This window comes from Mucor mucedo (genome assembly GCF_025094135.1).
Source record: "Mucor mucedo strain NRRL 3635 chromosome Unknown EV154scaffold_9, whole genome shotgun sequence".
In the NCBI taxonomy this organism is placed as follows: Eukaryota; Fungi; Mucoromycota; class Mucoromycetes; order Mucorales; family Mucoraceae; genus Mucor; species Mucor mucedo.
This window is the reverse complement of record NW_026252293.1, coordinates 364945-392180: the sequence shown is the minus strand read 5'-3', so window position 1 is coordinate 392180 and position 27236 is coordinate 364945. Positions and strand designations below refer to the sequence as shown.

Sequence of the window (27236 nt, the reverse complement as noted above, 5' to 3'; positions counted from 1 at the left end):
AGATATAGGTTTGAAACATGTCGCGATTTTACTTTTTATATATATAAAATAATCCTTTCATTCGACCATTGTTTTTTTTACGCGTTCGTAACAAACCTTGTGAATAAAGATAGAAAAATATCCCTCTACCAGCAATTGTATTTTGGTTTTCTTTTAATAAAAGAAAACATACAGTTATGACCATGGCAAGTAGACTCACTTTTGTATATTCAACAACCGCTAATAGCCACTACAGAGTGGGCCATACTCTACCGCTTTTGAGTAGTCTGACTATATTTTGCAAAAGAGATAGTCTAATCAACAAGATAAAAATAAGGGAGGCTAAATTCTGTGCTGCATACAGAATGATAAAAATTAGTATTCTAGTTAAAATTAGTGGGCCTTATTTCTACAAGCCAAAATTCAAGGTAATATATCTTGGTGCAGCCTCACTCGATCCCCTTTTCAGAATTCTAGATATTATAATTTATGTTTTATTAAAAATGCAAGTAGCCCTTATTTAAGGATTATGAGATGTTTGGGAGAAGGTAAGAGCTTGTTTGTAATGCAAGACTGCAAAAATAGGCCTGATTGGGCCGGCCAGCGGGAAGGAAAAAAAAAAAGGAGGGAAGGAAGAAAATAAGCCACCTGTCAAATTGGGAAACTTGCAAAATAGCACCCGGGGAAAGCTTTTTTGGATTTTTTTTTTTTATTTTTCCTCCAAAGCAAAAATAAATAAATAATGAAATCTTCTTACAAGGTAAGAAGAAAATCGAATTACCTTTAATTGTTGCTGTCCATCGATGCTCACCTGTTGTAAAGTTTTCTAACCTTTTAGGTACAGTTTATACTGGTGCCAATGTACTTTTCACACCCGATGGAAACTCTGTTTTGAGTCCTGTTGGCAATCGTGTTTCCATGTTTGATCTGATCAAGTAATTGACCCTCATGTCCACAAAAAAATACAAACAGAAACTAAAACGATGATCCCTTTTTTTCTTCCATGATAGCAATACTTCATGTACACTTCCTTTTGAAATGCGTAAAAACATTGATCGCATGGCTCTTTCACCCAACGGCACACTCTTAGTCGTTGTTGATAAAGGTAATGGTCGATTTTTTGTTATGATAGTTTTTTTTTTTTTGAAGTGTTAAACCTTAAAATAGATGGCCGTGCGCTTTTAATCAACTTGAATCGTCGAACTGTACTTTCCCACATGAACTTTAAAGCGAGAGCCAGAGCTGTCAAATTCAGTCCTGACGGAAAGTATTTTGCCATCACCCATGAAAAGAATGTGAATATCTGGAAAGCTCCCAGCCACACCCGAGAATTTGCACCCTTTATTCTTTTAACTACATGTGTTGGTCATCATGATCTTGTCACCAACATCAACTGGAGCCCTGATTCAAAGTAAATGTCAATTAGTGGGCAGGTGGATTATCGAATTTTAAAAAACTAACCATTTTTTTTTTCATATTCAGGTATATTATTACAACTTCTAAAGACATGACATGCCGTATTTTCACTGTTGATAAAACCGTCAAGGATTTCGTGTCTGCCACACTTTCTGGACATCGTGATTATATTATTAATGCCTGGTTCTCCGCCGATATGAAGAATGTAAGTGGTTTTTTTTTTCTTTTTGCGAAAAGAAAAAAAAAACGAAATGTATGTATGTGTGAATACTTATAAAGTTTTTGGTTGTGTATAGATTTATTCAATCAGTCGAGATGGATCTTTATTTCAATGGAAAAACTCAACATACGCCGCCATTCACGAGGATTCAGATACGGAAATGGTAGAGTTAGATGCGGATGGCAACGAGATTGTGCGTGTGGATAAAGTGAAATGGAGAATTCAAAAGAAGAACTACTTCAACAAGATCAGTGTGAAAGTGACCGAAGCGCAATTTTTCGCTCCTAGCAACCTCGTGGTTGTCGGTTTTGAAAACGGTCTGTTTGGTATTTATGAAGTGCCCAATTTCACCACCATCCATACCTTGAGTATCTCACAAAAGAAGATTGACACCGTGTGCATCAACGCCACAGGTGAATGGCTCGCCTTTGGCTCCGCTGCATTGGGCCAATTGTTGGTTTGGGAATGGCAATCGGAGACCTACGTGTTGAAACAACAGGGACATCATTATGATATCAATTCAGTCTCTTATTCATCCGATGGACAATCGTTGGCTACCGGTGGTGATGATGGTAAGATCAAGGTTTGGAATACCGCCTCGGGTTTCTGTTTTGTTACTTTCAGTGAGCATAGCAGTGGTGTCACCGCAGTGGAATTCGCCAAGCAAGGTCAAGTCTTGTTCTCGGCTAGTATGGATGGTACCGTACGTGCCTTTGATTTGGTGCGTTACCGTAATTTCAGAACTTTCACCAGTCCTAACCCTGTTCAATTCACATCGCTTGCTGTGGACCCTAGTGGAGAAATCGTGTGTGCTGGTACGATGGATACATTCGAGATCTTTGTGTGGAGTGTTCAAACAGGTAAATTATTGGATATCTTGGCTGGTCACACTGGACCTGTCAGCTCTCTTGCATTCTCCCCTACAGGCATGATTCTTGCTAGTGGTAGTTGGGATCACTCTGCTCGTACTTGGGATATCTTTGGTCGTAGTAAGAGTGTTGAAACACTTGTTCATCAAACAGAAGTTTTGGCTGTCGCTTTTAAACCTGATGGTAAGGAAATTGCTGCAGCTACCTTGGATGGTAATATTACCTTTTGGGATATTGGAGAAGCCTTGATTGTTGGCACAATTGATGGTCGTAAAGACATTATGGGTGGCCGTAAGATGGATGATCGTACATCTGCTGACAACGCAGCTAGTGGTAAATGCTTCAACTCTATCTGCTATACCGCTGATGGCACAAGTCTGATTGGTTCCGGTACGAGTAAATATATCTGTATCTACGACGTTGCTAGCTCCTTCCTTGTCAAGAAGTTCCAAATTTCCAAGAATCTTGCGTTGGATGGTACACAAGAAGTTTTGAATTCCAAGTATATGACACAATTTGGCAGCTTGGAAGAATTAGACGATGAGGGATCTGATCGTGAAGACCGTGTTGATTTATCGTTACCTGGTACTCGCACTGGTGATTTATCCAAACGATCCGCTCGACCCGAGATTAAGTCGATGGCTGTGCGTTTCTCACCCACTGGACGATCCTGGGCAGCTGCTACAACGGATGGACTCATGATTTATTCCTTGGATGAAGATATTCTTTTTGATCCATTTGATCTTGAGATGGATATCACACCCGAAACTGTTCTGGAGGCACTTGCAGAGAAGGAGTACCTCAAGTCACTTTGTATGGCTTTCCGTTTGAATGAGAAGCCCTTGTTACACACTGTCTTTGAAAGCATCCCACCTGATTCTGTAGATCTTGTTGCCCGTGGTATGCCAGAAAAATATCTCTTTAAATTATTATCGTTTATTGGTATGCATATGGAGACAAGTCCTCATGTTGAATTCCATTTGATGTGGGTTACGAGTGTCATGACTGCTCATGGCAGATATCTTCGCGATCATCGCGGTCAATTCCAACCTGTATTTAGAGCTTTACACAAGGGTGTTAACCGTGTTCGTGATGATATTGCTACATTGTAAAGTACTTTTTTTTCTTTTTATTTTACTTTTTAACTGACTTTTTTTTTTTCTCATGTTAGATGTGATTCGAATCAATATACACTTAAATATCTTCTTAATCAACAAACGATTGCTGCTCGTAAGGAGTCCGTTATGGAAGAGTAAATTAATAGTATCCATATATATCAACAACCATCATTACACACACACACTCTGTTTTTTTATTATTTCATTACTTTATCATTCGCAACAATCCATTTTTTTTTTTTTTTTGGAGGGAAGAAGAAAATAAAAAAGAGAAACCTTCTTTTTTATGTACAACTGTTTTTTATTATTACAAGGTTGTATCCATTATTTCTGTGGTGTTGATGGTGGTATCGCCATTGGGTGTATGAATATGATTTTCGATTTCCATCTCTTCAACTATTGTTTTGCTTTCTGTTGCTAATGCTTCCTCGACAGGAGCAGCCGACTTTTTTTATATGTCAAGGTTTTTTAATATCACAGAGAAAAAAGCATGAATCATGGGATTTACACTTACCAACACAAAATCGTCTAATAACTTGTCGAATCGATCCACCTTCTTTTGAATCTTTCTATTTTCTTTTATTAACTTTGCTCTTTCTATTTCGAGTGCTTCTTTTTGCTCTTTTAAACTGTCCAGTAATAAAATAATTTAGTCAACGTGAGGGGGGAAAAGGAGGTGGGGGTGGATAACTTACGCTGCTCGGATGACAAGTTCATATTTTAATCTATTGATCATCAACTGGTGAGGGTTATCTGAGTTTTGGTGATATTCTGGTCCAGCGTTTGCCATGAATTCGTCCAAAGGTATGAGTTCAACATCTTGATAGACAGATCTGTAAACCGATGATGGTAATGAAGGGGGAGTTAATAAAACTCATCTTTTTTTTTTATTACAAAAAAAAAAAAAAAAAAAAAAAAATGGTTCGAATGATTTACCTAAAGTCTCTACATTGTACGATTTCCTCCAAAATATGTTTTCTTTCGTACATGACATCCTGCAGTTCGACTCGCTTTTCGTTCATGCTGATTTTAGCATCCAGTGTTGCTTGTCTACTTTCTTTTGTTGATGTGTAAGCGACCATGTGAAGATCAATCAGTCTATCAAAGTTTTCCTGAATCTTGTTTTGTTCTGCTTGACCGAATATTTGTTCCAAGTTTCCCTTTTTTTTGATTTTCAAAGCAGCATCAGATTATATATATACATCATTTTTCAAAAAAAAAAAAAGGGTAAACCATTCGTAGGGCGTAGGTTTGTTTACCGAAAAATGGGGGGAAGTTTGTTCATTACCTCGATTTTCTTTTGCATGCGAGTGACTAGCACGGTTTGTACTTCACCTGCCACTCTATCAATCTCTTTTAATGCTGCAACTTTTGAACTTGGCATATTGTGTGTGTATATATATATTTAATTCGTGGTGATATGTTCCGCGCAAAACAAAAACAAAAAAAGGGAAAAATAGCAAAGCGTGAACCAATTTTGGAGCCTATCCCGCAAGCAAAAGCAAAAAAATAAGCCACATGCTGGAACCTCAATTTCTGGTAAAAAGAATAATTCATTTTTTTTTCTTCCTCTTCTTCTTGCAGCAGTGTTCATCATCATTTCTTTTGTTTATATTGGATTAGCTGAACTGTTCATGGTGACTCTCATTGGGGGGTATGACTGTATACATAGCTAATGTTTGGATGATTTTTTTTCTTTCGCGCGCGAGATTGAAATTTTTGGTGCTACCAACAAAAATAAAAAAGTTAAAATCAGCATTTAGTGATAGTTGCGATGACATTATGTGTGGCATGGTACTGTTAAAAAAAATGAACTGTATATTGGATAGGTCACTGTAACTAACATTTCATAGTAGGCTAAAATACACACACAACATGCTTGCAAAATACAGCACAAAGCGACCAAAGAGCATTGTAAAAACCTAAATAAGGCACAACAGGTCTTCGTTTAAAGAAGGAGGTTGTTGTATGCTTTTTCACAAACAAAAATGTCTGCCAAAAAGAGCGGGACTTTTGTTTATACTCCGGTCAATAAGCTGTGTATGTGTGGGGGAGACGACATAGGGGGAGGGGGGTGACCCTCTCTTTCTCATTTTTTTTATATATACACACATGCCTCATCCAGCCGACGTTCAGTCTCATTTAGAATTACAATTCAGTCGAATGGACACCATGTATGCCAATGATGAGTTTCGAGTGTTCGGTAAACTAGTAAATCAAGTTGAAAAAAAACAATGAAAAATCGAATGTTTTGTGTGTTTATAGGTCGTGATACGAATAGGATATTCAAGGAAGTGGATGTTATTCGTCGTAAACAAATTGAATTGGCTACAGAGCATATTGGTTTAGAGTCCATGGATGATATGAAGTATAACAAAGGGTGTGTCCTCTGCTTTTTTTTGCAATCATACTAAAAAAAAAAAAAAGTGGTAGATTACCATGGATACAGTCAACAACAGCATCTAGAAATGAGGTTCATGATGATGAGTATAAACGAAATTTGATTTATTTCAATAAGAAAGAAAAGTCCTTGAAAAGTCTCATGGATAAATTGGATACCTTGGGCCAAATCATGTAAGTTCTTTCCCATCTGGGAAGAAAAAAACACTTGATTGTTACATACGATCCTAATCAAACAACATAAAGGAATGATTTTCGGGAAGCGTCTGATTTGAATCCACATACGATTGTCAGTGAAGAAACACCTTTATGTGGTCGACGAAGGAGTAGTCGGTCCATGCCAGTGGTGGGTGCTCATCCAACGAATTGATACATGGTAAACCGGGGCGCGTCTTTACTGTCACATGAATAAAATCGTGTGTGTGTATGGAACAAATGATACTTTTTTTTTTCTCTCTCTTCTTTTTTATGCGGTTGTGTCAGATTATCTACCTTCAATGATAGTGCTGTATACGACTAGCTGTTATTATGGGGGAACAGACATACAACCGAAAACCTTTGTGATATAGCTCTTTACTGATAAAAAAATTGCATAATGGTGTAACACACTTACAATGGGCTATCTATGTACACTGCTCCCGCCCCCCATTCACTTATGAAAAATTATTATTTTTTTTTATTATAAGATTTTCGACCCCCCCCCCCTTTTTTTTAATGACTTAATGGTAAGACGAGCATTTCCAGTAAGGCGCTCATCCATCTTTCTCGTTGCTGGGGCCACTGATCGTCCATGACCAGCGTATGTCTTTCCAGATTGATTATGGCACCCGCTAAATGACGCTCGGATCTTGCATTCGCAACCAACGTCAACCACGTCTCTCTTTCCTGGATCCAAGCCTCGGATACGGCAGTCCAAAGCAAAGCCATTTCCAATTGCACTAGTTGGTAAGCGACTTCTTCAATGCTGGTAGGAACACGAGCGATCCATTCGTCTCGCTTGGATAGCCAGCGTGGGGATTTGTGTCGGTTGGAGATATGGGATTCGTACAGACAGAGCTTGGAATTGATGGCTTTGATGGTGCTGAGAACGGATGTTTCATAAGAGGGTGGAGCTTCATGTCGATGCGTTGAGGAAGAAGAGGAAGGAGCATGCGAAGGAGTTGAAAAGGCAGGTGGAGGGTCTTGTTGTTGAGGTTCTTCTTCTTCTTCTTGAGTGACAGTAGCAGTGGTGGTAGTGGTGGTGGTGGCGATGGGTTCTGCGGTGGCTGTGGTAGTAGTAGTATTAGAAGAGGAAGAAGAAGTAGAGGAGGAGGAAGGATTGTTCATAAGAATAGAAGGTTCAATATTAGCTGAGTGGTGTATATCTTCTTCTTCCTCCCCTTGTAATGCTAATATACGATCGAACTTTTGTACGAGTAGATCCATCTTTGTTTGCAAGTTTGTCTGTGAGAATGCGAGAGGAGGAAGGGGAGGCACCTTGATATGCCAAATGGAGTCATCGTCTCTGTCGATGGCAACACGCAATGGTATTAATTCTGTGTGGGAGATGGGGTCCAGAAGGAATGGAATGAGAGTGGTTGTATGGGATAAGAATGCTGTAGCGTCTGGTACAAGTGCTCTGACATCGTTTAATAAAATGACTTGTTGATCGTCAATGGTTCGACTGGGTATTTGGTATAAGGTATCATTGTATTCTACAATCTTGTATAACGTCTTTGAGGTCTCACCACACTCCATTTTTTTTTAGTTTAACAACACCAAAAAAAAAAAAAAAAAAAAAAAAAAAGACAGAGATAAAATTCGCACCTCTCCCACGATATTGGTAATGGGAAACTACACACACCTTTTTAATAATAAAAAAGGCATTCCTAGAACGACCGCTGTAACAATCGTAAAAAAATATCAAACTAAAGGAAAGTAAGAGCTAAACACCACCTGAGACATCTGATACGAAGGGACTTCTTTGAGCCTTATAAGTGTTAGTATGCGAACTTTTTTAAGGCTATTGATCCCATTAGCTTCATGAGAAATGCACTCCCCAAAAACGGGTCTTATTCTTGCAAACCTTCTAAAAACTATATCTAAGCTTTGAAAATCAAAAAAAACATTCGGAGAATAGGATGATGACAAGATGAAACGAACATCAGTTGAATGGAATAAGGTAATCTGGTCCGACGGGTCGCGATTTGCACTCAGGCACAACGACAGTGGCTTAAGAGCTATTATAAAGAAGGGCATTATGAAGAGGGTAGAAAGGTATTAAGAGAAATTATTGTGCCAGCATTCAAATTTGGTAAAGGATCAGTGATGATATGGGGATATTTTTGGACTCGTAGTTTGGGCCCTTTGGTATTAATGAAGGATCAGTCGATGGACACAAATATGACAATTGTTTGAATCAAAAAAAATTCCCTTAGCTTAAAAAATTGGCAGAGAAGGATGGCCACGACTTCATATTCCAAGATGGTGCCCCATGCCATACAGGAAGATATACGAGGTGGCGGAAAGAGAAGGCTGGGATTACAGGCTTTAAAGTCCCATTGAGAACTTATAGCACCTTCTGGGACAAAGGATTACAAAAAGAAGGGTCCAGCTTCATGATCTGGATGCACTTCGTCAAAAATGAAAATTGTAAGAGGGGGGGGGGAAGGGGACACCTCTAAGAAGGCTAAATCGTTCACAACTGATAACCCTTCAAGAAATTTAGCGTTATCTTCAGTAGATCTTTTGACAAATAGTCAGGAAGAGTTGCTTCAGCTTCGGGTAAAATGGTTTCTTCTCTTATCTTGAATAGAACCTTTTTTTGTCTTCGACTTCTTTATTCGCTTCGTGCTGCAGGGACTACTAGTACTTTCTTTTACAAGTAAGCAGTTGGGCAAAGCTTTGGTGCCTATCAAATAAGTTCGACTATGTATGTATAAAATAACTGCTTGGTAAAAACATCTTTAATCGAAAATAGCATCCTGGTGATACGTGTGATTTTTTTTTTCGATTCATATAGTGCTCTTTTGATCCTTTCCAAGGAAAGTAGCAACCTTTCCCTCGCCCCACTAATAACAATCCTACGGGTAAATCCGAAAAATGAACGGCGTCAAACAGATTTTTTATTCTTTTCTTCTTTCTCCCTTTCCCTTACCCTATTTTTTTTTTTTTTTTTTTTTTTTTTTTGTTTATTTGGTATATGCCTTTCGCTTAAAAATAAGTTATGGTATTAACTGGTATACAGTTATGACCATTTGCAGGATGGAAAAGTTATCAGATTGATAAATTGAAAAAAAAAAGACAAGCTCTAAATGATTTCTCTTTAAATTTGGCTGCAGTAGGTTTTACTAAGAAACCCCGCTTCTTTATTTAATAAGACAATAACACCAAGATATAACTAAAAATCTACAACTTCGTAATATGCTCCTGTATTAAGACTCTTTGATCACTTGTTCATACAGCTCTAATCCTTTGTAATGTAGACTTGTGTTACATTCAAACTACGAGAATAAGTTCTCAATATAAAGTGGTTTCAAAGGCGTTATGTCGGACATTCCGATGGAAAACTTTTCATACTATTTGTAAAAATGGTTTCAGATTAGTCTCTATATATGAAGCCATATCAAAGATAAAACATTCGCTACCTATAGCATTTCATCAAGTTCGTTGATTTCAGTCAGCACGGCATATCGGTGAGTATCAGTGTTGGCCAGTACAATTAAGATGATGGACTGATCCGTTCCAAAGCACCTCCCAAATACAAATGGCGAACTCTCTTTTAAACCAAACAAGAAACCAACGAAAGCAAAATAACATGTCAAGTACTGATGGTAGCTTGTCAATTATTCTAACATACATTGCTCTTCTTTTTCGGCATATTTTGCTTCAATAACATCGTCTTCAATAACATTACGTCTTTTACTGGTATCACCCTGACCAATATAAGATTTAACGTCATCAACGGCACGTACGTCTACACCATCAATTTGTTTCTCCAAAGCGTTTGTTTTATCAATACACCCTTTACAGACACATTCTTCAGGCAAAGCCATCAAAAAAAGAAAAAGAAAAGAAAAGAAAAAAAAAACCATCCTCTTTCTTCCAAACCAGCTTCAGCAGCAGCATCATTGATATCTTCAGCTTTTCTTTTGTTTTTTCTTGACCAAGAATAATCTTCTTTGAGTTTTTGTTAGTCCTCAAAATATCCTTTCTCCAACTCTTCTTTCTTCTTTTTGTATTCAGAACTACCAGAGAAAAGAGCCTTGGTAATGTCTAGGCATCACCCATCACTCAGCCAGTAATGACAACATTCGATTTCTTCATTATGTCGCTTTGTTTATGTTTTCTTTCTTGTATATGGCCAGGGAAAATCCACGACGGAATATCATCGACTTGACAGAGGGATGTAGCCACCACGAAAATTGTCTGCAGCAATTGGGGAACTTCTTCAACACTTCAAAGACAGAATTATCAAAGTCCAATTTATATTCGTAAATTCGCAGACTGTGAACCAAATATAAGAAATTATTTCCCTTGTTCAACAGGAATCACTGCAATGCGATGGAAAACTTCAACAGTATTATACAAACGGCCAGGGTACGGGACAAATTGCGGAAGTTCAGCCAGTAACAACGGGAGGCGTATACTATCAAGTTCGCAAATAACCAAGACATCAACGATAGCTTTACTAATGTAAAACTGTACATTTGTTCCTAAAAAAACAACAACATTAAGAATACATAAAAGTATTTTGATAGTTGTAAACTTACCAACAGTCATAACCTAAAACATGTACCTTGATCTGAACTTGCTTGAACTAGTCTTCGCGAAAGTGCCCAAACGATGCAAATCGATGTTTACTTTACGATGGTTCTTGGAATGCTTGATTGGTTTAACGTCCCGATAACCTGTTGCTGTGAGGTGGTTTTCAACGCAGCCATCTGGACAGTTTTGAGTAGTATAGATGTCGGTATCTGTAAAGCAGCTGACATTGTGCCAATTAAACATGATGGACAGGTCATCTGAGTCAAAGCGTTTTTGGAAACAGGGTTGTAGATACCATGTACACAATTCAAGCTCTTTGATCTCCTTCTTCTGATTGTGAAAGGGAAGTGGCTCTACCATCGTCTTCACGCATTGCAGTATACGGATAAGGACTTGGTCTGCGGTAGCGTTGATTAAATCCAGGATCCTGCTTTCTTCGTTTATCCTGGTGAGTATACGGCAATTAACGTTGATGACTATGTTGAGCAGAGATATCATGATATCAGAAAGGAAGTTTTCCATCTGGTTAACTCACAGCGACTGATAAAGGTTTGTCGAATTTCAGGAATAGGCTTTTCAAAATAACGTTTCAAAATCGAATCGCAGTAGATCTTGCCGATGAATAGAATATTCGACAGAGCTAGAAGATGTTGCAGGTTAGACTCGTATGTCAGGAGAGTCCCTATTGACTCCAGGATGTCAGACCTAAAACGCATCAAACTACTGGCATATACGTTGTTGTTGGAATCAATACTTGTAAGTGGCAGGCTATTGATGATGATTCTCTTTGCTTCAGCCAAACTGATCGTTTCAGTGGTATCATCGGCATTGGCATTATTGGTAGTGGTAGTGGTAGTGGTAGTGGTAGTGGTAGTGGTAGTGGTAGTGGTAGTGGTAGTGGTAGTGGTAGTGGTAGTGGTAGTGGTAGTGGTAGTGGTAGTGGTAGTGGTAGTGGTAGTGGTAGTGGTAGTGGTAGTGGTAGTGGTAGTGGTAGTGGTAGTGGTAGTGGTAGTGGTAGTGGTAGTGGTAGTGGTAGTGGTAGTGGTAGTGGTAGTGGTAGTGGTAGTGGTAGTGGTAGTGGTAGTGGTAGTGGTAGTGGTAGTGGTAGTGGTAGTGGTAGTGGTAGTGGTAGTGGTAGTGGTAGTGGTAGTGGTAGTGGTAGTGGTAGTGGTAGTGGTAGTGGTAGTGGTAGTGGTAGTGGTAGTGGTAGTGGTAGTGGTAGTGGTAGTGGTAGTGGCAGTGGTAGTGGTAGTGGCAGTGGTGGCAGTGGTAGTGGCAGTGGTGGCAGTGGTAGTGGCAGTGGTAGTGGTAGTGGCAGTGGCAGTGGTGGCAGTGGCAGTGGCAGTGGTGGCAGTGGCAGTGGTGGCAGTGGCAGTGGTGGCAGTGGCAGTGGTGGCAGTGGCAGTGGTGGCAGTGGTAGTGGCAGTGGCAGTGGTGGCAGTGGTGGTGGTGTGGTAGTAGTGGTGACGATGGACATTGTGGTGCTGCTGCCGGCCACAGAAGAGCTTGCCTCTGATTCATCTTCTTCCCCAAGCTCAACGTCTTCTCTCCTCTTCCAATACTCCTTCGCATTTCTGCTATGACGCCATTTTTTATATTCATGGAGTATTTCTTTACGCTTCTCCTGATCCTCCACAAATTCCACCAAAGTCAGAAACCGCAATTGTGCCCTTCTTTTATGATAACTTTTAAAAAAAAATGGATGATGTCTAAATGCGATATATTGTCATATTTGCTGCTTGGCCAGTTTATTTCACTGGTTATGCGGTTTTCTTACAATTTTTCACCGTAATCGAAAAGAAATAAAGGATGAAAACTATGAGCTTCTCTTTTTCTGACATTTTGCATAATTGAAAATAACCCCTTAAACAAGTCAAATGTCATTTCTGAACATCCAAACCAAGATCACCAAGAATCACCAATAACCATTCTTTCAGAATCAGGATTCAGTCAACCGCTTCAGTGTTGCAATCAGATTGCGATCTGTATCATCATACCCTTTCTTTACAGAATTGCTGATACTATCAAGCTGTATGATACAGAAGCTGTCATGATGAGAAACTGTTTTGTATTCCTGTCCGATCCGATGTGGTTTTCTGGATACTTTTTCAAGATGACGCATTCCCTCACCGAGCCACTAATTCATGTTCTCACAAACACATAGACATCTTCCAGTTTTGAGTGGCCTTGCTAGCTCCTCATTCAATTTTGCAAACACGTTCTTGATTTCGTTCAATAGGATATGAAGCCAATAGGTTTTCACAGGGTACCGTCAAAAAACATGATAATCAAGTATCGGCACATGTTTCTGACTCATCAGGTTCCAAAAATTTGTCCCAGGTTCGCTGCGCAAAAGAAGTCCAACCGCTTGACCAATAAAGTATCTTCTGTAGGTGAAAAATAATTTCTGTTTCATTTACGTCATTGAATCAATAAATACGATTACTGGTGCCACAGGCTTAGGGTTTAAAAGTACAATAGACAGCAGGCGTGGGAATGGCATCAGGGGGGTAGGCTGGCAAACCCATCATTGGTCTTTGGAAACAAGATCTTAGTATTCACAAAATTATTTTTGATGAATGTAATAACTTACCGACAACTATGACCTGAAATATATGCTTTGCTTTATACTTGCTAGTACCAGTCTTAGCAAACATGCATACACAATGTAAATCGATGTTTATTTTATGGTGTTTCTTGGTGTGCTTGATTGGCTTAACTTCCAGATAACCTGTTGCGGTGATATCGTTTTCAGCGCAGCCATCTGGACGGTTTTGAGTGGCATCCAGTTCGGTGTCTGTGAAACACCTGACATTGAACTACTTAAACATGATGGACAGGTCATCTAGTCAAAGAGTTTTTGGAAACAGGGTTGTAGATACCTTGTACACAATTCAAGCTCTTTGATCTCCTTCTTCTGATTGTGAAAGGGAAGTGGCTCTACCATCGTCTTCACGCATTGAATTATATGGAAAAGGACTTGGTCTGCGGTAACGTTGATTAAGTCCAGGATCCTGCTTTCTTGGTTTATCCTGGTGAGTATACGGCGATTAACTTTGATGACTATGGTGAACAGAGACATCATGACATCCGAAGGAAAGTTTTCCATCTGGTTGAATCCAAGCGACTGATACAAGCTTAGGCGGATTTTAGGAATTGGCTTTTCAAAGTAATGCTCCAAAATTGGGTCACAGTAGATCTTGTTTAGGAACAGGATATTTGACAAAGCAAGATGTTGTAGGTGAGACTCGTATGTAAGGAGAGACCCCATTGAATCCAGGATATTGCACCTAAACCGCATCAAACCACTGGCATACATATTGTTGTCGGCGTCAATACTTCTTAGTGGTAGGTTGTTGGTGATGATGGTTTTTGCTTCAGCCAAACTGATCGTTTCAGTGGTATCATTGGCAATGGTGGTGGTGGTAGTGGTGGTGAACGGTGTGTTGTTGCTGGAGCCGGCCACAGAAGAACTCGCATCGGATTCGGCTTCGTCCACAGGTTCAATGGCGTCTTCTACAAGTTCTTCTTAGAAGGCTATCACATTTTGACTGCTGCGCCATTTTTTGTAATCATCAACCACGATTTTTTTTTTTTTTTTTTTTTTTTTGATATCGTCATCTTCTACGTACTTGATCACAGTTAAGAATTGTAATGTTGTCTTATTTTACGTTGATTTTCGGGGAAAAAAACATGCGATATATTCTGATCATTGCTCCTCAACCCGTTTAGTTCATTTGAAGGTTGTTTTGTTGACGATTTCTTGCCCGCAAATAATACAAAAATAAAGGATGAGAAAGGAAAGTTTTGTTTTGCCAACTTGCATGGTTTAAAATAGCCGATTCAACAAGTCAGGTGTTGCGTTCGGAGACCCAAACAAGAATCACCAATCGCTGTCCTTCAAGAAAATAGCCCAGTTTCAGTTTACCTCAACCTGTGTCATCATACCTCTTCTTTAGAGATTTGCTGGCACTATTAAGCTACATGATACAAAAAATGTCATGATGAGCAAGTGTTTTGTATTCATGTCCAATCGGTTGTGTTTTCTGGGTACCTTTTTATATCAGGCGCTTCTCCGCCGAGTCACTGATCCAAGCTCTTATCAACTCAAAGATATCTTCCAGGCTCAAGTGGTCTCTAAAAAGTAAATTATTTAGCATACACGAAATTATATTGTTGAGAATAAACCTACCTACAGTCATGACTTGAAACGTGTGCTGTTATTTATATTCAGCTGTACCAACTTTGATTTTATGCTTGATTTATTTGACTTCAATATAGCCTGTGACTTTGTAGTCGTTCTCGGCAAAGCTTTGAAAAACTCACGTGTTGTACCCAACGCTTAGCACTTGCAAGATGACACTTCGGATCCCAATGCTATGATTCTCCTTAATCACCAGTAAGAGAAAGAATTACTGAAAATACAAACTCCACGGGGTGGGATGTATTGCGGTTGGAGCTAGCACAATAGATGGTTATGATAAGAGAATCCGGTATATGGTTATTTGAGTAGCATCAATGTCTTTATCAGTAAGGCAGCTAACATTTAGTCACTTAAACATGATGGACAGGTCATCTGAGTCAAAGAGTTCTAGGAATCAGGGTTGTAGATACCTTGTACACAATTCAAACTCTTTGATTTCCTTCTTTTGGTTGTTAAATGACAGTGACTCTACCATCATCTTCATGCATTGCAGTATACGGATCAGAACTTTGTCGACGGTAGCATTAATCTTATCAGTATCTGGTTTTCAGCGTTCAGTCCGGTAAATGTACGGTAGTTGACAACGTTAATAATTGCGATAAGAGACATCATATCTGAAAGAAACTTGTCAGTAACCTGGTTAAATCCAAATGAAACATACATGCTTCGTCGAATCGTTTCAAAATAATCTTGTAGCATAGGGTCGCAGGAGGTCTTACCAAGGAACAAAATATTTGAGAGCGCAAATAGATGTTTTAATTGGGCAAGTGCATAGTTGTCAGGATCTTTACCAACCAGTGTTAGGCTTTCGGTTATAGTTGATTCGGCTGCGACTAAACTGACTGTTTCAATGCTTTCGATTGTAGTGGTCAAAGTGGTGGTATGATGAATTGCCGCTGCTAACTTCATTTGCTAATTCATGTTCTTCCCAGAAGGCTTTCGCGTTTTGACTGCTGCACCACCTTTTGCAATCACCAACTACCTTTTTTTTGTGTTTTCATCAACATTATTGGTTACGGCTAGAAACCATATTTGCGCTCTTCTTTTACGACAGCTTTTGAATTGAAGAAATATATCATTTTCAACGTCACTGTAGCTTTTACTTTGCAAACCAGGTTCTGTAAGGATCACTTGTCCGGATCGGAACCCATTTAAGACTGTTTATCTAATAAGTGGACGATATATGAAATCGTATTAATATGGGCTTAAGAAAATAGTTAATACTTGCAAATTAAGCAAATTTCGGCAATGGTTATTTTATGGATACAGAAAAAAAATGTCAATTGAATTAAGGGGTGTGGATTAGTTAATATTTTGGGCCTGGAAACATCTGTTCCGCACCTGTATATTTCATATTCTACTGATAGAGTCGGGCGTCGGGTGTTAAGTGTGTCAGCCGCAAAAGGAACATGTGTGATATGATGGCAATTTGATGATCAGAGACATAAAGGTTATAGTAATATTTTGATCGCTTTTGAGAGGAAACAAACTATATGTCTCTCTTATGTTCGTTACTTTAAGACATGTTATACACGACCCGTATATTTTTTATGCTGTAAAGACAAAATATTTATGGTAATTACTGTTTGTATTAAAATTAGAGCCAAAAATATGGAAAGTTAAAAGTTTTTTACTTTCACTTGGCACTGGGCTATATCTATTACAAAAATTATCCAGAGTTTACGCACACTGTAAATTTAAAAAACTTTATAAAACTAGTGTGAGGCATCAAGAATAAACGATTGATCATATTTAAGCAAGTTCCTAATTATAACTACTGAGCAAGATACTTATTTTTTGATAATTGTACGGAAAGGCAATGCAGCTGTCTTTATTTATTTATTCAATGTCCTGGTGGGAATAAAAGGGAGTTACTAAGGGGTAATGATTTGTTTATTTGTGTTTTTGGTTTGTTTTAAGAGTGACGAAGAATAATGTGAAAGAGTTACAATTGGGACAACAAGGCGAAAGAAGTAATTTTTTTTTGAAAGAAAGCACACTGAATTTAAGCGGCCAATTAGATCTCCAGATGCCAAGTAAAATACAACCAACAATGGAGACGAAAGTTAAATAAGTGGCGACAGTAGATATTTTGTTTTGTAAGTCACCATAATCAAGCGAAAGGAGTATAGCCAGTATTCTACCAGGTTCAATTAGCACGTCTGGGAAGAAGGTTGATAAACACTGGATCCAGATAAACTGTTCGTACAGGAAGTGGTTCAACGTATCTTCAGTTTGAGGACAGTGTATACAAGCAGCAGAGGGGAAAGAATCGGGGATAATGCTTTTGTTGGGCAACTTGTGGTGAGTCGACCGATACCATACTGTAAGTATGCTTGGAGAAATAGATGGATCCCAAAACTTTTTTCCATTTTCCTACACTAAACATGGTAGTAGGCTTTGGATGGAACAAGGATTCGCGCAATGTAACCCCCAGTTGTTTTGGTTGATCGAATGCTAGCATATAAGTGTATATTTTTGTCTCAAGAAGAGGGCGGAGATCGATAGACCCAGTAGACTCAATATTGGCACCCAGGAGACGAGGAAAGTTACCAGTAGGTTGCATATACCCATCGGCTATTGCGACCTCAAATTTTCGAAGTAGCTTAAGGGATATAGTTTTACTATCAGATTGTTGTCGAAGGATATGTGTATTGGGATCCACGATGAAGAAGATCGCATACCAAGATCTTAGACATACTGACGCTGTTGCGAGGGAAACCCACAGAAATGATTGACTCAGAGGCCGGAATAATAGGAGTGTTGGAAGCTGGAATGACAATTGAAGCTAGGTTCAACTTTAGTAACTTAGCTAATGACAAGTCAGACTGACTAAGATTATAGGTAGGTAAGAAGTCCATTAGATAAAGGGTAATTGTGAACGAATTTGTTGTTAACGGATGAAATCTCCGTCTTTTTGTTGGAAATAGAAGTGGCCAGATGTAAGAGGAGGTACCTCCAGATGCGATGCGAGCGAAGCCGTATTTGAGATATGGAACACTGGTACGTAGAAAAGAACGATGAAGATGTTCAGGTTGTTGTAGCACTGTGGGAGCAATAAACAAATCAGCTAGCCAATGTCAGTGTAGCTTAAGTTGTTGAACTAAAGGATCCAAAATACCAACACCGCCTTTTTTTTTGTAAGGAACGAAGTTTCGGTATGCGATTCTTGAAAAGCGAGATACATTGAGAAAAGTACTACAGATTCCACGTAAACCATCAATTTGACCTTTTGCCAGAGGAACTATACGTAGCACGTGCCATAATTTTGATAGGTATCGAGGGCAACTGTTCGGCCTTTAATTGATAAATTATGTTCAGTATGCTCTTGACATCCTCGTTGTATCTTTTGTATTAGTGTGTCGATCGCTAGGTTTTTTTTTTTTTAAAAGCATTAAAGTATAATGGATAGCCAAGATAAGTTAGTGCATCAGGGAAATGTCGATCATAATATGAAGTAATGGGTGTCTCCCGTGAATGCAAATACGCCTTCCATTAATGGCTTGATTTACCTGACAATGAGAATACCTGGGTTTTAGCGAAATTTAGTTTTGTGTTAGAAGCGAGGGCATACTGGGTAATAAGTTGGTCTAAACAATTAAAATTTTGGTGTGACTCTAGAGATACAAGAGTGTCACCTGCATAAGCCATAACTTTTAAAGGTTCAGGGGATGGTTCGGACACTATTGATGGAAAACGAAAGCGTTGGAAATTTGTTGCCTGTTGCACCGAACGAATGAAGGGATCAAAGGCTATGTTAAACAACAAAGGTGAAATAGGATCGCCTTGTCTCAGACGTCGTCGTTGTAGGATTGGTGTAGACAGGTGGCCATTTATACTGATGTGAATCTTTGTGTTAAAAATTAATGTGCACAGTGACGATATTATCCGGTTAGGTATTCCAAATTTGTTTATCATTCGAGCTAGGTATATAGGATGGATTCGTTCATAAGCTTTTTCTTGATCTAGCAATATTCCAATTGCGTTAGACGAGGTGTGTTTGACTATAGACATGACAGCTTACAAGGCTTTGCCATTTTCACCAATAAATTAGTGGTCGAACTTTTTGAGCTTGCACCGATCTTGCGCCAGTTCGAACGAAGCTCGAACCGAGTTTTTGTACTCGAGCTTGCGCCACTTTTTTGGGTTCGAGCGAGCATCGATCGAAGCTCGCTCGGCTAAAATGTCGATAGTAGTCACTTTAAAGTTAAGGTCATTGAAAGACTAGTGATGGCATTTTCCCTTGATTTTAATCTTTTCTTCCCTTTACCATTTTTTTTTATTTATGCTTTAATAATTCCAACTAAAATGCTTTAGACTTTTATTTAATTGTACAACCAACAAACACATTTAACATAGAAAATGATACAGTGTTGCACACTTAACCCAACTAAGCCAAATTTTTACAGCAATCATAGTAACATGACGTAGCAGAATTAATTTAACTGTATTATAATTTGTGATTTATCCGAATTTGGTTTTAAGGCTGATGAAAAAAAAGTTTTTTTTTTTCTTTTTCCAACTCGAGCTATTGTATTTGCAACCGAGCCGAGCTTAAGAAACTTCGAGTGAGCTTCGACTGGAGCACGATCGAAGCTCGCTCGAGAGTTTCGAACACTAATTGTGCCTTCTATTTTGTAAGGAATACAATGAAGACAATATAAAAATGATCCTAGAGAAGGTAGCCCTTTATAAGGATCTAGAAATTTGCCATGCTGGCGAGCCTTTACAGCCAATGCTACTTCCTCATGTTAGGATCCATTCGAATCCTTTTGGTTTTAGGAAATATCGCTCTGAAGCTGATACAGTGTCACAAGAAGTTCAGGAAAAGATAAATGTTAACTTTACAGTGCGTCCGCCCTCAATTGGACACTTTTTTGAAAACATTGGTCGGATTTTTGAACTTCAATTGGTCACTTTTTCGAAAATCGTTTGGTCACTTTTTATAAAATGAATTGGTCATATTTTTGAAAATTATTTATTTTGGTTAGGTGTGAGCTATATAGGAATTTTTTTGAGACAATTATCGAATTGATTAACTGAGTGTTGAATAAATGCTACAAGGTGTTCAACTGGTACACTTTCACCAGCTTCAGTTATGCGTGTAGTTAGGGACTCTACGTCACTCAGCTTATTGCGCTTGACCTTTCCCTTTACAATAGCCCAGAATTGTTCGATGGGATTAAGTTCTGGTGAATATGGGGGGAGGTATACCGGAGTATAACCTCTTTTTACAATTACAGGGTCAATTACCCCTGGGACGTGGATTGGAGCATTATCCATAATAATAAAATAACCTTTCATTTCAGGAAACTCATCCATGATATCCATGGTATCGCTTAAAAACTGAAGATAGTGGCCACCTGTAGTACCTTTGGGGACAAATAACTTGTCCTCAGGCGCCTTTCTTTTTGTTGCCCCTACTACCTTTCTCCTCTTAACATTTCCAGATTCTCTCTAATTAAGTTAACAACACCGATAGCTGATATAGCACCAATTACAGTGTGAGACACACCTCTAGCTGAGGGTGTTGTGATGATTGCTTCAGTACCTTTTTGAGACCAACCACGACTACGACGCATGTTGATATCGAATCCTGATTCATCGACAAAGATACAATTGTTTAGATAGTCCATACCATTTCCGATCCAATGCTCAACCCAGTTAGCACGAGCCTGAAGGGTTGCTTCCTTATTTCTACCGACTGGATGACGACTAACAACTTTGATGCTTAGGTTGCATTCTTCCCTCATAAACTCGGCTACTCTTGTTTTTTTAATTTGTAGGCCCTCGAAGGTCGCTGTCAAATTTTCTACTGCATCCTGGATTGTTGCAGAAGCATCTTCATCAAAAAACTGTACCAAATGCGTTTTATGCCTTTCGTCTAACTGGCTAACTGGTCTGTTGGAGCCAAGGTTCGTTTTCTTAGTAGGTATATTTCTTTCAGGGTCGTCCTCATAAGCCTTTTTCCACTTGCGTGCCGTGTCATAATTTACATTTGCGGCCTCAGCTGCCTGTTTAGGTTTCATAAGTTTCTCTCTCAAAAAATAGAAATATCGCTTACGATCTTCAATAGTATAAACATTGTATTGAAGAGTCCGTTCTTTTTTAGATGAAGCCTCCTCCATCGTAATGTCATTTAAAATTGGCATTTCAAAAAAGTGTCCAATTGAGGGCGGACGCACTGTAGTAAGTTTGAATGACGTTTAATGTTATATAGCCAATTTCAATTATTAATACTGTTAAAATAGTGCACGATGCTCAGATTGTTCAGTTTCTGAATCAAGTGTATGTCCCAACTGAGCCATGGAACGAATCACTTTACATAAAAAAGAAAGTCTCATCCAGGGATATTTTTTCTTTGATTATGTTATATACAACAAGATTTGATGAGAAATCGTTGTTATCTTTATAAAGTGGTGCAACACCAAGAAAGTTTTATACATGAACCAAGAACAGGAACGAAAAGTATTGAAGGATCAAAACGGTTCAAAGGTTCGATATCGAGTCTTATGGACATTAAAAGATGAATATTTGAATGGTATTGCTTTATTAATCACGGAGCATCTGCCAAAGTACCAGGCATATGTCAAGAACCTCAAAAAAAATAACTTCACAGTCATTGGATACGCCAGAAAGTCTCCAGGCCAGGAACAGCAGGAAGTGAGAGTGGGTTTGGTTCAAAAAATGGTCAACAAATTGTATGACACGTTGCTTGTAAATCGAGTATTTGTCACTACGTTATCGCGAGCAAATGATACCATTACATCCCGCGACACGAATGGAAAAAATGCCCAATTGACGCTTTTGAACCAAGTGCATGGAAACACGCAAGGTAATAAACGTAGGACACTTGATTCTAATCAAATCACTCACAGTATCATATAGATCTATCGGAATATATTTGCACATCAAAAAACAACTGTCTAGTAGCGATTGATTTCGCCGGTTTGTCAACCAATACCAGTGATTTATATGATTTCATTGTGTACGTCTTCTTATACGAAAAAAGTAATCACTTCTCGCTAAAAATGATTTTTTAGAGCTCGTGGTTCCATCAAGAAGATCATCATTGACCTTTCTTCGTCTACTGGGTTCATGAAGTATTATAACCGAGACGATATTATTGATAATCCTAGCATTTTAAAGGATTTTGATTGCAGAAAATCTTGTTATAAACGATCGTAAATATATATTAATTCTTTTCCTTCTAATAAAGTAGTCTTACTTTCCCAAGTCTTCACTTTCGTCTAACTTTATGTCCATGACAAAAATCCCTTGGATCTTGTTGAAAAGGTTCCAGTACGCCCTAACATGTTAATAGATGATATCAGTTCTTATTATATTTAACCTTTATTTATTACTTATTAAATATGAGATGTTTTATATCTTGAAAGTAATAAATAATGATTTATTTACTAACTTGGTATAACACTTTTTAGACATACAATTGCTTATATTTTAATATTATTAAAATATAAACATATACACTTGGGTTCGTTCATCCCGAAAAAAATCGAGAATGGATTTTATTTTAAGTGATCCAAACGGACAAAATCCGTCTTTATGAAATTTGGATTTATATCGGGATGAACGAACCCAGGTGATAAACCGTTCACTATAATATTAACAGTGAAACTCTAGTTTGTATACTTTTACCCATAAAATAAAATCAAAAACCTTTAAAAGTTACTTCTTATTGTTTTATTATTTTGCAGTGATTTAAACATAACTAAACATGATGGCAAGGTCATCTGAGTCAAAGAGTTTTTGGAAGCATGAATGAAGTCACCTTGTGCATAATTCAAATTCCTTGACCTCCTTCTTCTGGTTGTTAAATGGCAGTGACTCTACCATCGTCTTCACGCATTGCAGTATACGGATAAGGACTTGGTCTGCGGTAGCGTTGATTAAGTCCAGGATCCTGCTTTCTTCGTTTATCCTGGTGAGTATACGGCGATTAACTTTGACGACTATGGTGAGCAGAGACTGTTGAGGATATCATAGATATAATAATAAAGTTAATTGTCACATCACTTTAAGGATGGATAATAAATATAAAAGTTAATCATGAATCACGCATTACCCCGCTTGTTCTCATCCTACCGTTGGAGTCTTTACACAGGGAAAATCCCTGTGGCGAGTAAATATTTATTCTGCAAAAGCAATACAATCGAATGGGACTGGACTATAGAATATTATTAGATCCTGAGCACAAATATTACTCTTGTCATTTGATGTTATAACTGTTGATCCCTCTGACTAATATTTATATGCTCAGTATGGAAGGGTTAAATTTAAAGACATGTTGATTATTTACTATCACCAGATTATTACATCATGATCCAATAAGGCGCTTACTATTCTCCCTAGAACTATCCCAGTTCTTTATATAAATATCCATAGTTTTTTCTCATAGATTATCAATACATTTTAATACATTTTGAATACATTTTGAATACGTTTTTAGTTATATTTTTTCGTCCATAATAAAGTGGTATCCAAGTTCTAACAGTATCACTTTTGGTTTATTTTTTATTTTGTTCTCCATGCAAAACAGAGACATCATGACATCCGAAGGAAAGTTTTCCATCTGGTTATATCCAAGCGACTGATACAAACTTAGGCGGATTTCAGGAATTGGCTTTTCAAAGTAATGCTCCAAAATTGGGTCACAGTAGATCTTGCCTAGGAACAGGATATTTGACAAAGCAAGAAGATGTTGTAGGTGAGACTTGTATGTAAGGAGAGACCCCATTGAATTTAGGTTGTCAGACCTAACCCGCATCAAACCACTAGCATACGTATTGTTGTCGGCGTCAATACTTCTTAGTGTTAGGTTGTTGATGATGATGGTTTTTGCTTCAGCCAAACTGATCGTTTCAGTGGCATCATTGGCATTGGCATTGGCATTATTGGTAGTGGTAGTGGTAGTGGTAGTGGTAGTGGTAGTGGTAGTGGTAGTGGTAGTGGTAGTGGTAGTGGTAGTGGTAGTGGTAGTGGTAGTGGTAGTGGTAGTGGTAGTGGTAGTGGTAGTGGTAGTGGTAGTGGTAGTGGTAGTGGTAGTGGTAGTGGTAGTGGTAGTGGTAGTGGTAGTGGTAGTGGTAGTGGTAGTGGTAGTGGTAGTGGTAGTGGTAGTGGTAGTGGTAGTGGTAGTGGTAGTGGTAGTGGTAGTGGTAGTGGTAGTGGTAGTGGTGGCAGTGGTGGTGGTGTGGTAGTTGTGGTGACGATGGACATTGTGGTGCTGCTGCCGGCAACAGAAGAACTTGCTTCGGATTCATCTTCTTCTCCAAGCTCAACGTCTTCTCTCCTCTTCCAATACTCCTTCGCATTTCTGCTATGACGCCATTTTTTATATTCATGGAGTATTTCTTTACGCTTCTCCTGATCCTCCACAAATTCCACCAAAGTCAGAAACCGCAATTGTGCCCTTCTTTTATGATAACTTTTAAAAAAATGGATGATGTCTAAATGCGATATATTGTCATATTTGCTTCTTGGCCAGTTTATTTCACTGGTTACGCGGTTTTCTTACAATTTTTCGCCGTAATCGAAAAGAAATAAAGGATGAAAACTATGAGCTTCTCTTTTTCTGACATTTTGCATAATTGAAAATAACCCCTTAAACAAGTCAAATGTCATTTCTGAACATCCAAACCAAGATCACCAAGAATCACCAATAACCATTCTTTCAGAATCAGGATTCAGTCAACCGCTTCAGTGTTGCAATCAGATTGCGATCTGTATCATCATACCCTTTCTTTACAGAATTGCTGATACTATCAAGCTGTATGATACAGAAGCTGTCATGATGAGAAACTGTTTTGTATTCCTGTCCGATCCGATGTGGTTTTCTGGATACTTTTTCAAGATGACGCATTCCCTCACCGAGCCACTAATTCATGTTCTCACAAACACATAGACATCTTCCAGTTTTGAGTGGCCTTGCTAGCTCCTCATTCAATTTTGCAAACACGTTCTTGATTTCGTTCAATAGGATATGAAGCCAATAGGTTTTCACAGGGTACCGTCAAAAAACATGATAATCAAGTACCGGCACATGTTTCTGACTCATCAGGTTCCAAAAATTTGTCCCAGGTTCGCTGCGCAAAAGAAGTCCAACTGCTTGACCAATAAAGTATCTTCTGTAGGTGAAAAATAATTTCTGTTTCATTTACGTCATTGAATCAATAAATACGATTACTGGTGCCACAGGCTTAGGGTTTAAAAGTACAATAGACAGCAGGCGTGGGCAAACCCATCATTGGTCTTTGGAAACAAGATTTTAGTATTCACAAAATTATTTTTGATGGATGTAATAACTTACCTACAACTATGACCTGAAATATATGCTTTGCTTTATACTTGCTAGTACCCGTCTTAGCAAACATGCATACACAATGTAAATCGATGTTTATTTTATGGCGTTTCTTGGTGTGCTTGATTGGCTTAACTTCCAGATAACCTGTTGCGGTGATATCGTTTTCAGCGCAGCCATCTGGTCAGTTTTGAGTGGCATCCATGTCAGTGTCTGTGAAATAGCTGACACTGAACTACTTAAACATGATGGACAGGTCATCTGAATCAAAGAGTTTTTGGAAACAGGGTTGTAGATACCTTGTACACAATTCAAGATCTTTGATCTCCTTCTTCTGATTTTGAAAGGGAATTGACTTTACCATCGTCTTCACGCATTGAATTATATGGAAAAGGACTTGGTCTGCGGTAACGTTGATTAAGTCCAGGATCCTGCTTTCTTGGTTTATCCTGGTGAGTATACGGCAATTAACGTTAATGACGATGTTGAGTAGAGGCAACATAACATCCGAAGGGAAGTTTTCCATCTGGTTAAAACCAAGCGACTGATACAAGCTTTGACGAATTTCAGGAATTGGCTTTTCGAAATAATGCTCCAAAATTGGGTCACAGTAGATCTTGCCTATGAACAGGATATTCGACAGAGCAAGAAGATGTTGTAGGTGGGAGTCGTATGTAAGGAGAGACCCCATTGAATCCAGGATATTTCACCTAAACCGCATCAAACCACTGGCATACGTATTGTTGTCGGTGTCAATACTTAGTGGTAGGTTGTTGGTGATAATGGTTTTTGCTTCAGCCAAACTGATCGTTTCAGTTGTATCATTAGCATTGGCATTATTGGTAGTGGTAGTGGTGGCAGTGGCAGTGGTAGTGGTAGTGGTAGTGGTAGTGGTGGTGGTAGTGGTGGTGGTAGTGGTAGTGGTAGTGGTAGTGGTAGTGGTAGTGGCAGTGGTGGTGGTAGTGGCAGTGGTAGTGGCAGTGGTGGTGGCAGTGGTGGTGGCAGTGGTGGTGGCAGTGGTGGTGGTGGTGGTCCAATGCTTGGCGGTGGTGATGACGGACATTGTGGTGCTGCTGCCGTCCACAGAAGAACTTGCTTCGGATTCATCTTCTTCTCCAAGCTCAACGTCTTCTCTCCTCTTCCAATACTCCTTCGCATTTCTGCTATGACGCCATTTTTTATATTCATGGAGTATTTCTTTACGCTTCTCCTGATCCTCCACAAATTCCACCAAAGTCAGAAACCGCAATTGTGCCCTTCTTTTATGATAACTTTTAAAAAAATGGATGATGTCTAAATGCGATATATTGTCATATTTGCTTCTTGGCCAGTTTATTTCACTGGTTACGCGGTTTTCTTACAATTTTTCGCCGTAATCGAAAAGAAATAAAGGATGAAAAATATCTACTTCTCTTTTTCTGACATTTTGCATAATTGAAAATAACCCCTTAAACAAGTCAAATGTCATTTCTGAACATCCAAACCAAGATCACCAAGAATCACCAATAACCATTCTTTTAGAATCAGGGTTCAGTCAACCGCTTCAGTGTTGCAATCAGATTGCGATCTGTATCATCATACCCTTTCTTTACAGAATTGCTGATACTATCAAGCTGTATGATACAGAAGCTGTCATGATGAGAAACTGTTTTGTATTCCTGTCCGATCCGATGTGGTTTTCTGGATACTTTTTCAAGATGACGCATTCCCTCACCGAGCCACTAATTCATGTTCTCACAAACACATAGACATCTTCCAGTTTTGAGTGGCCTTGCTAGCTCCTCATTCAATTTTGCAAACACGTTCTTGATTTCGTTCAATAGGATATGAAGCCAATAGGTTTTCACAGGGTACCGTCAAAAAACATGATAATCAAGTATCGGCACATGTTTCTGACTCATCAGGTTCCAAAAATTTGTCCCAGGTTTGCTGCGCAAAAGAAAGTCCAGCCGCTTGACTAACAAAG

General features: G+C 38.7%; 8 protein-coding genes across 8 annotated transcripts; 2 read left to right on the top strand and 6 right to left on the bottom strand.

The window, feature by feature from the left end:
- Nucleotides 1-1196: 1196 nt before the first annotated feature.
- EV154DRAFT_536038 (quinon protein alcohol dehydrogenase-like superfamily) lies at nt 1197-3596 on the top strand (the record flags this gene model as incomplete). Its single annotated transcript, XM_051604110.1, has 3 exons — nt 1197-1390; nt 1462-1600; nt 1692-3596. 3 exons carry the CDS (start codon nt 1197-1199, stop codon nt 3594-3596), a joined length of 2238 nt encoding a protein of 745 aa, XP_051462166.1.
- Nucleotides 3597-3752: 156 nt separating this feature from the next.
- EV154DRAFT_319124 (Fms-interacting protein-domain-containing protein) lies at nt 3753-5122 on the bottom strand. The gene is made up of 5 exons (XM_051594941.1): nt 4891-5122; nt 4539-4762; nt 4298-4435; nt 4117-4231; nt 3753-4047 (listed from the first exon to the last, which is right to left on the bottom strand). Exons 1-5 carry the CDS (start codon nt 4984-4986, stop codon nt 3910-3912), a joined length of 711 nt encoding a protein of 236 aa, XP_051462165.1. The 5' UTR covers nt 4987-5122; the 3' UTR covers nt 3753-3909.
- A 1578-nt stretch (nt 5123-6700) lies between these two features.
- EV154DRAFT_494816 (uncharacterized protein) lies at nt 6701-7787 on the bottom strand. The gene has a single exon (XM_051599952.1). It carries the CDS (start codon nt 7737-7739, stop codon nt 6714-6716), a length of 1026 nt encoding a protein of 341 aa, XP_051462164.1. The 5' UTR covers nt 7740-7787; the 3' UTR covers nt 6701-6713.
- Nucleotides 7788-10541: 2754 nt separating this feature from the next.
- On the bottom strand, nt 10542-10700 carry EV154DRAFT_388689 (uncharacterized protein; the record flags this gene model as incomplete). Its single annotated transcript, XM_051595081.1, has 1 exon — nt 10542-10700. A coding segment is annotated over one exon (159 nt), but the record flags the coding sequence as incomplete, so codon positions are not given.
- On the bottom strand, nt 10594-11366 carry EV154DRAFT_318988 (uncharacterized protein). The gene is made up of 2 exons (XM_051594940.1): nt 10754-11366; nt 10594-10696 (listed from the first exon to the last, which is right to left on the bottom strand). The coding sequence occupies exon 1, from the start codon at nt 11268-11270 to the stop codon at nt 10767-10769; it is 504 nt and encodes a 167-aa protein (XP_051462162.1). The 5' UTR covers nt 11271-11366; the 3' UTR covers nt 10594-10696; nt 10754-10766.
- Nucleotides 11367-13642: 2276 nt separating this feature from the next.
- Nucleotides 13643-15861, bottom strand: EV154DRAFT_594377 (uncharacterized protein; the record flags this gene model as incomplete). The annotated part of the gene is made up of 3 exons (XM_051606965.1): nt 13643-13769; nt 13829-14264; nt 15525-15861. 3 exons carry the CDS (start codon nt 15859-15861, stop codon nt 13643-13645), a joined length of 900 nt encoding a protein of 299 aa, XP_051462161.1.
- A 5535-nt stretch (nt 15862-21396) lies between these two features.
- EV154DRAFT_412932 (uncharacterized protein) lies at nt 21397-21995 on the top strand (the record flags this gene model as incomplete). The annotated part of the gene is made up of 2 exons (XM_051595541.1): nt 21397-21787; nt 21841-21995. 2 exons carry the CDS (start codon nt 21397-21399, stop codon nt 21993-21995), a joined length of 546 nt encoding a protein of 181 aa, XP_051462160.1.
- Nucleotides 21996-25453: 3458 nt separating this feature from the next.
- On the bottom strand, nt 25454-25868 carry EV154DRAFT_494794 (uncharacterized protein). The gene has a single exon (XM_051599951.1). The coding sequence runs from the start codon at nt 25794-25796 to the stop codon at nt 25506-25508; it is 291 nt and encodes a 96-aa protein (XP_051462159.1). The 5' UTR covers nt 25797-25868; the 3' UTR covers nt 25454-25505.
- Nucleotides 25869-27236: the final 1368 nt, after the last annotated feature.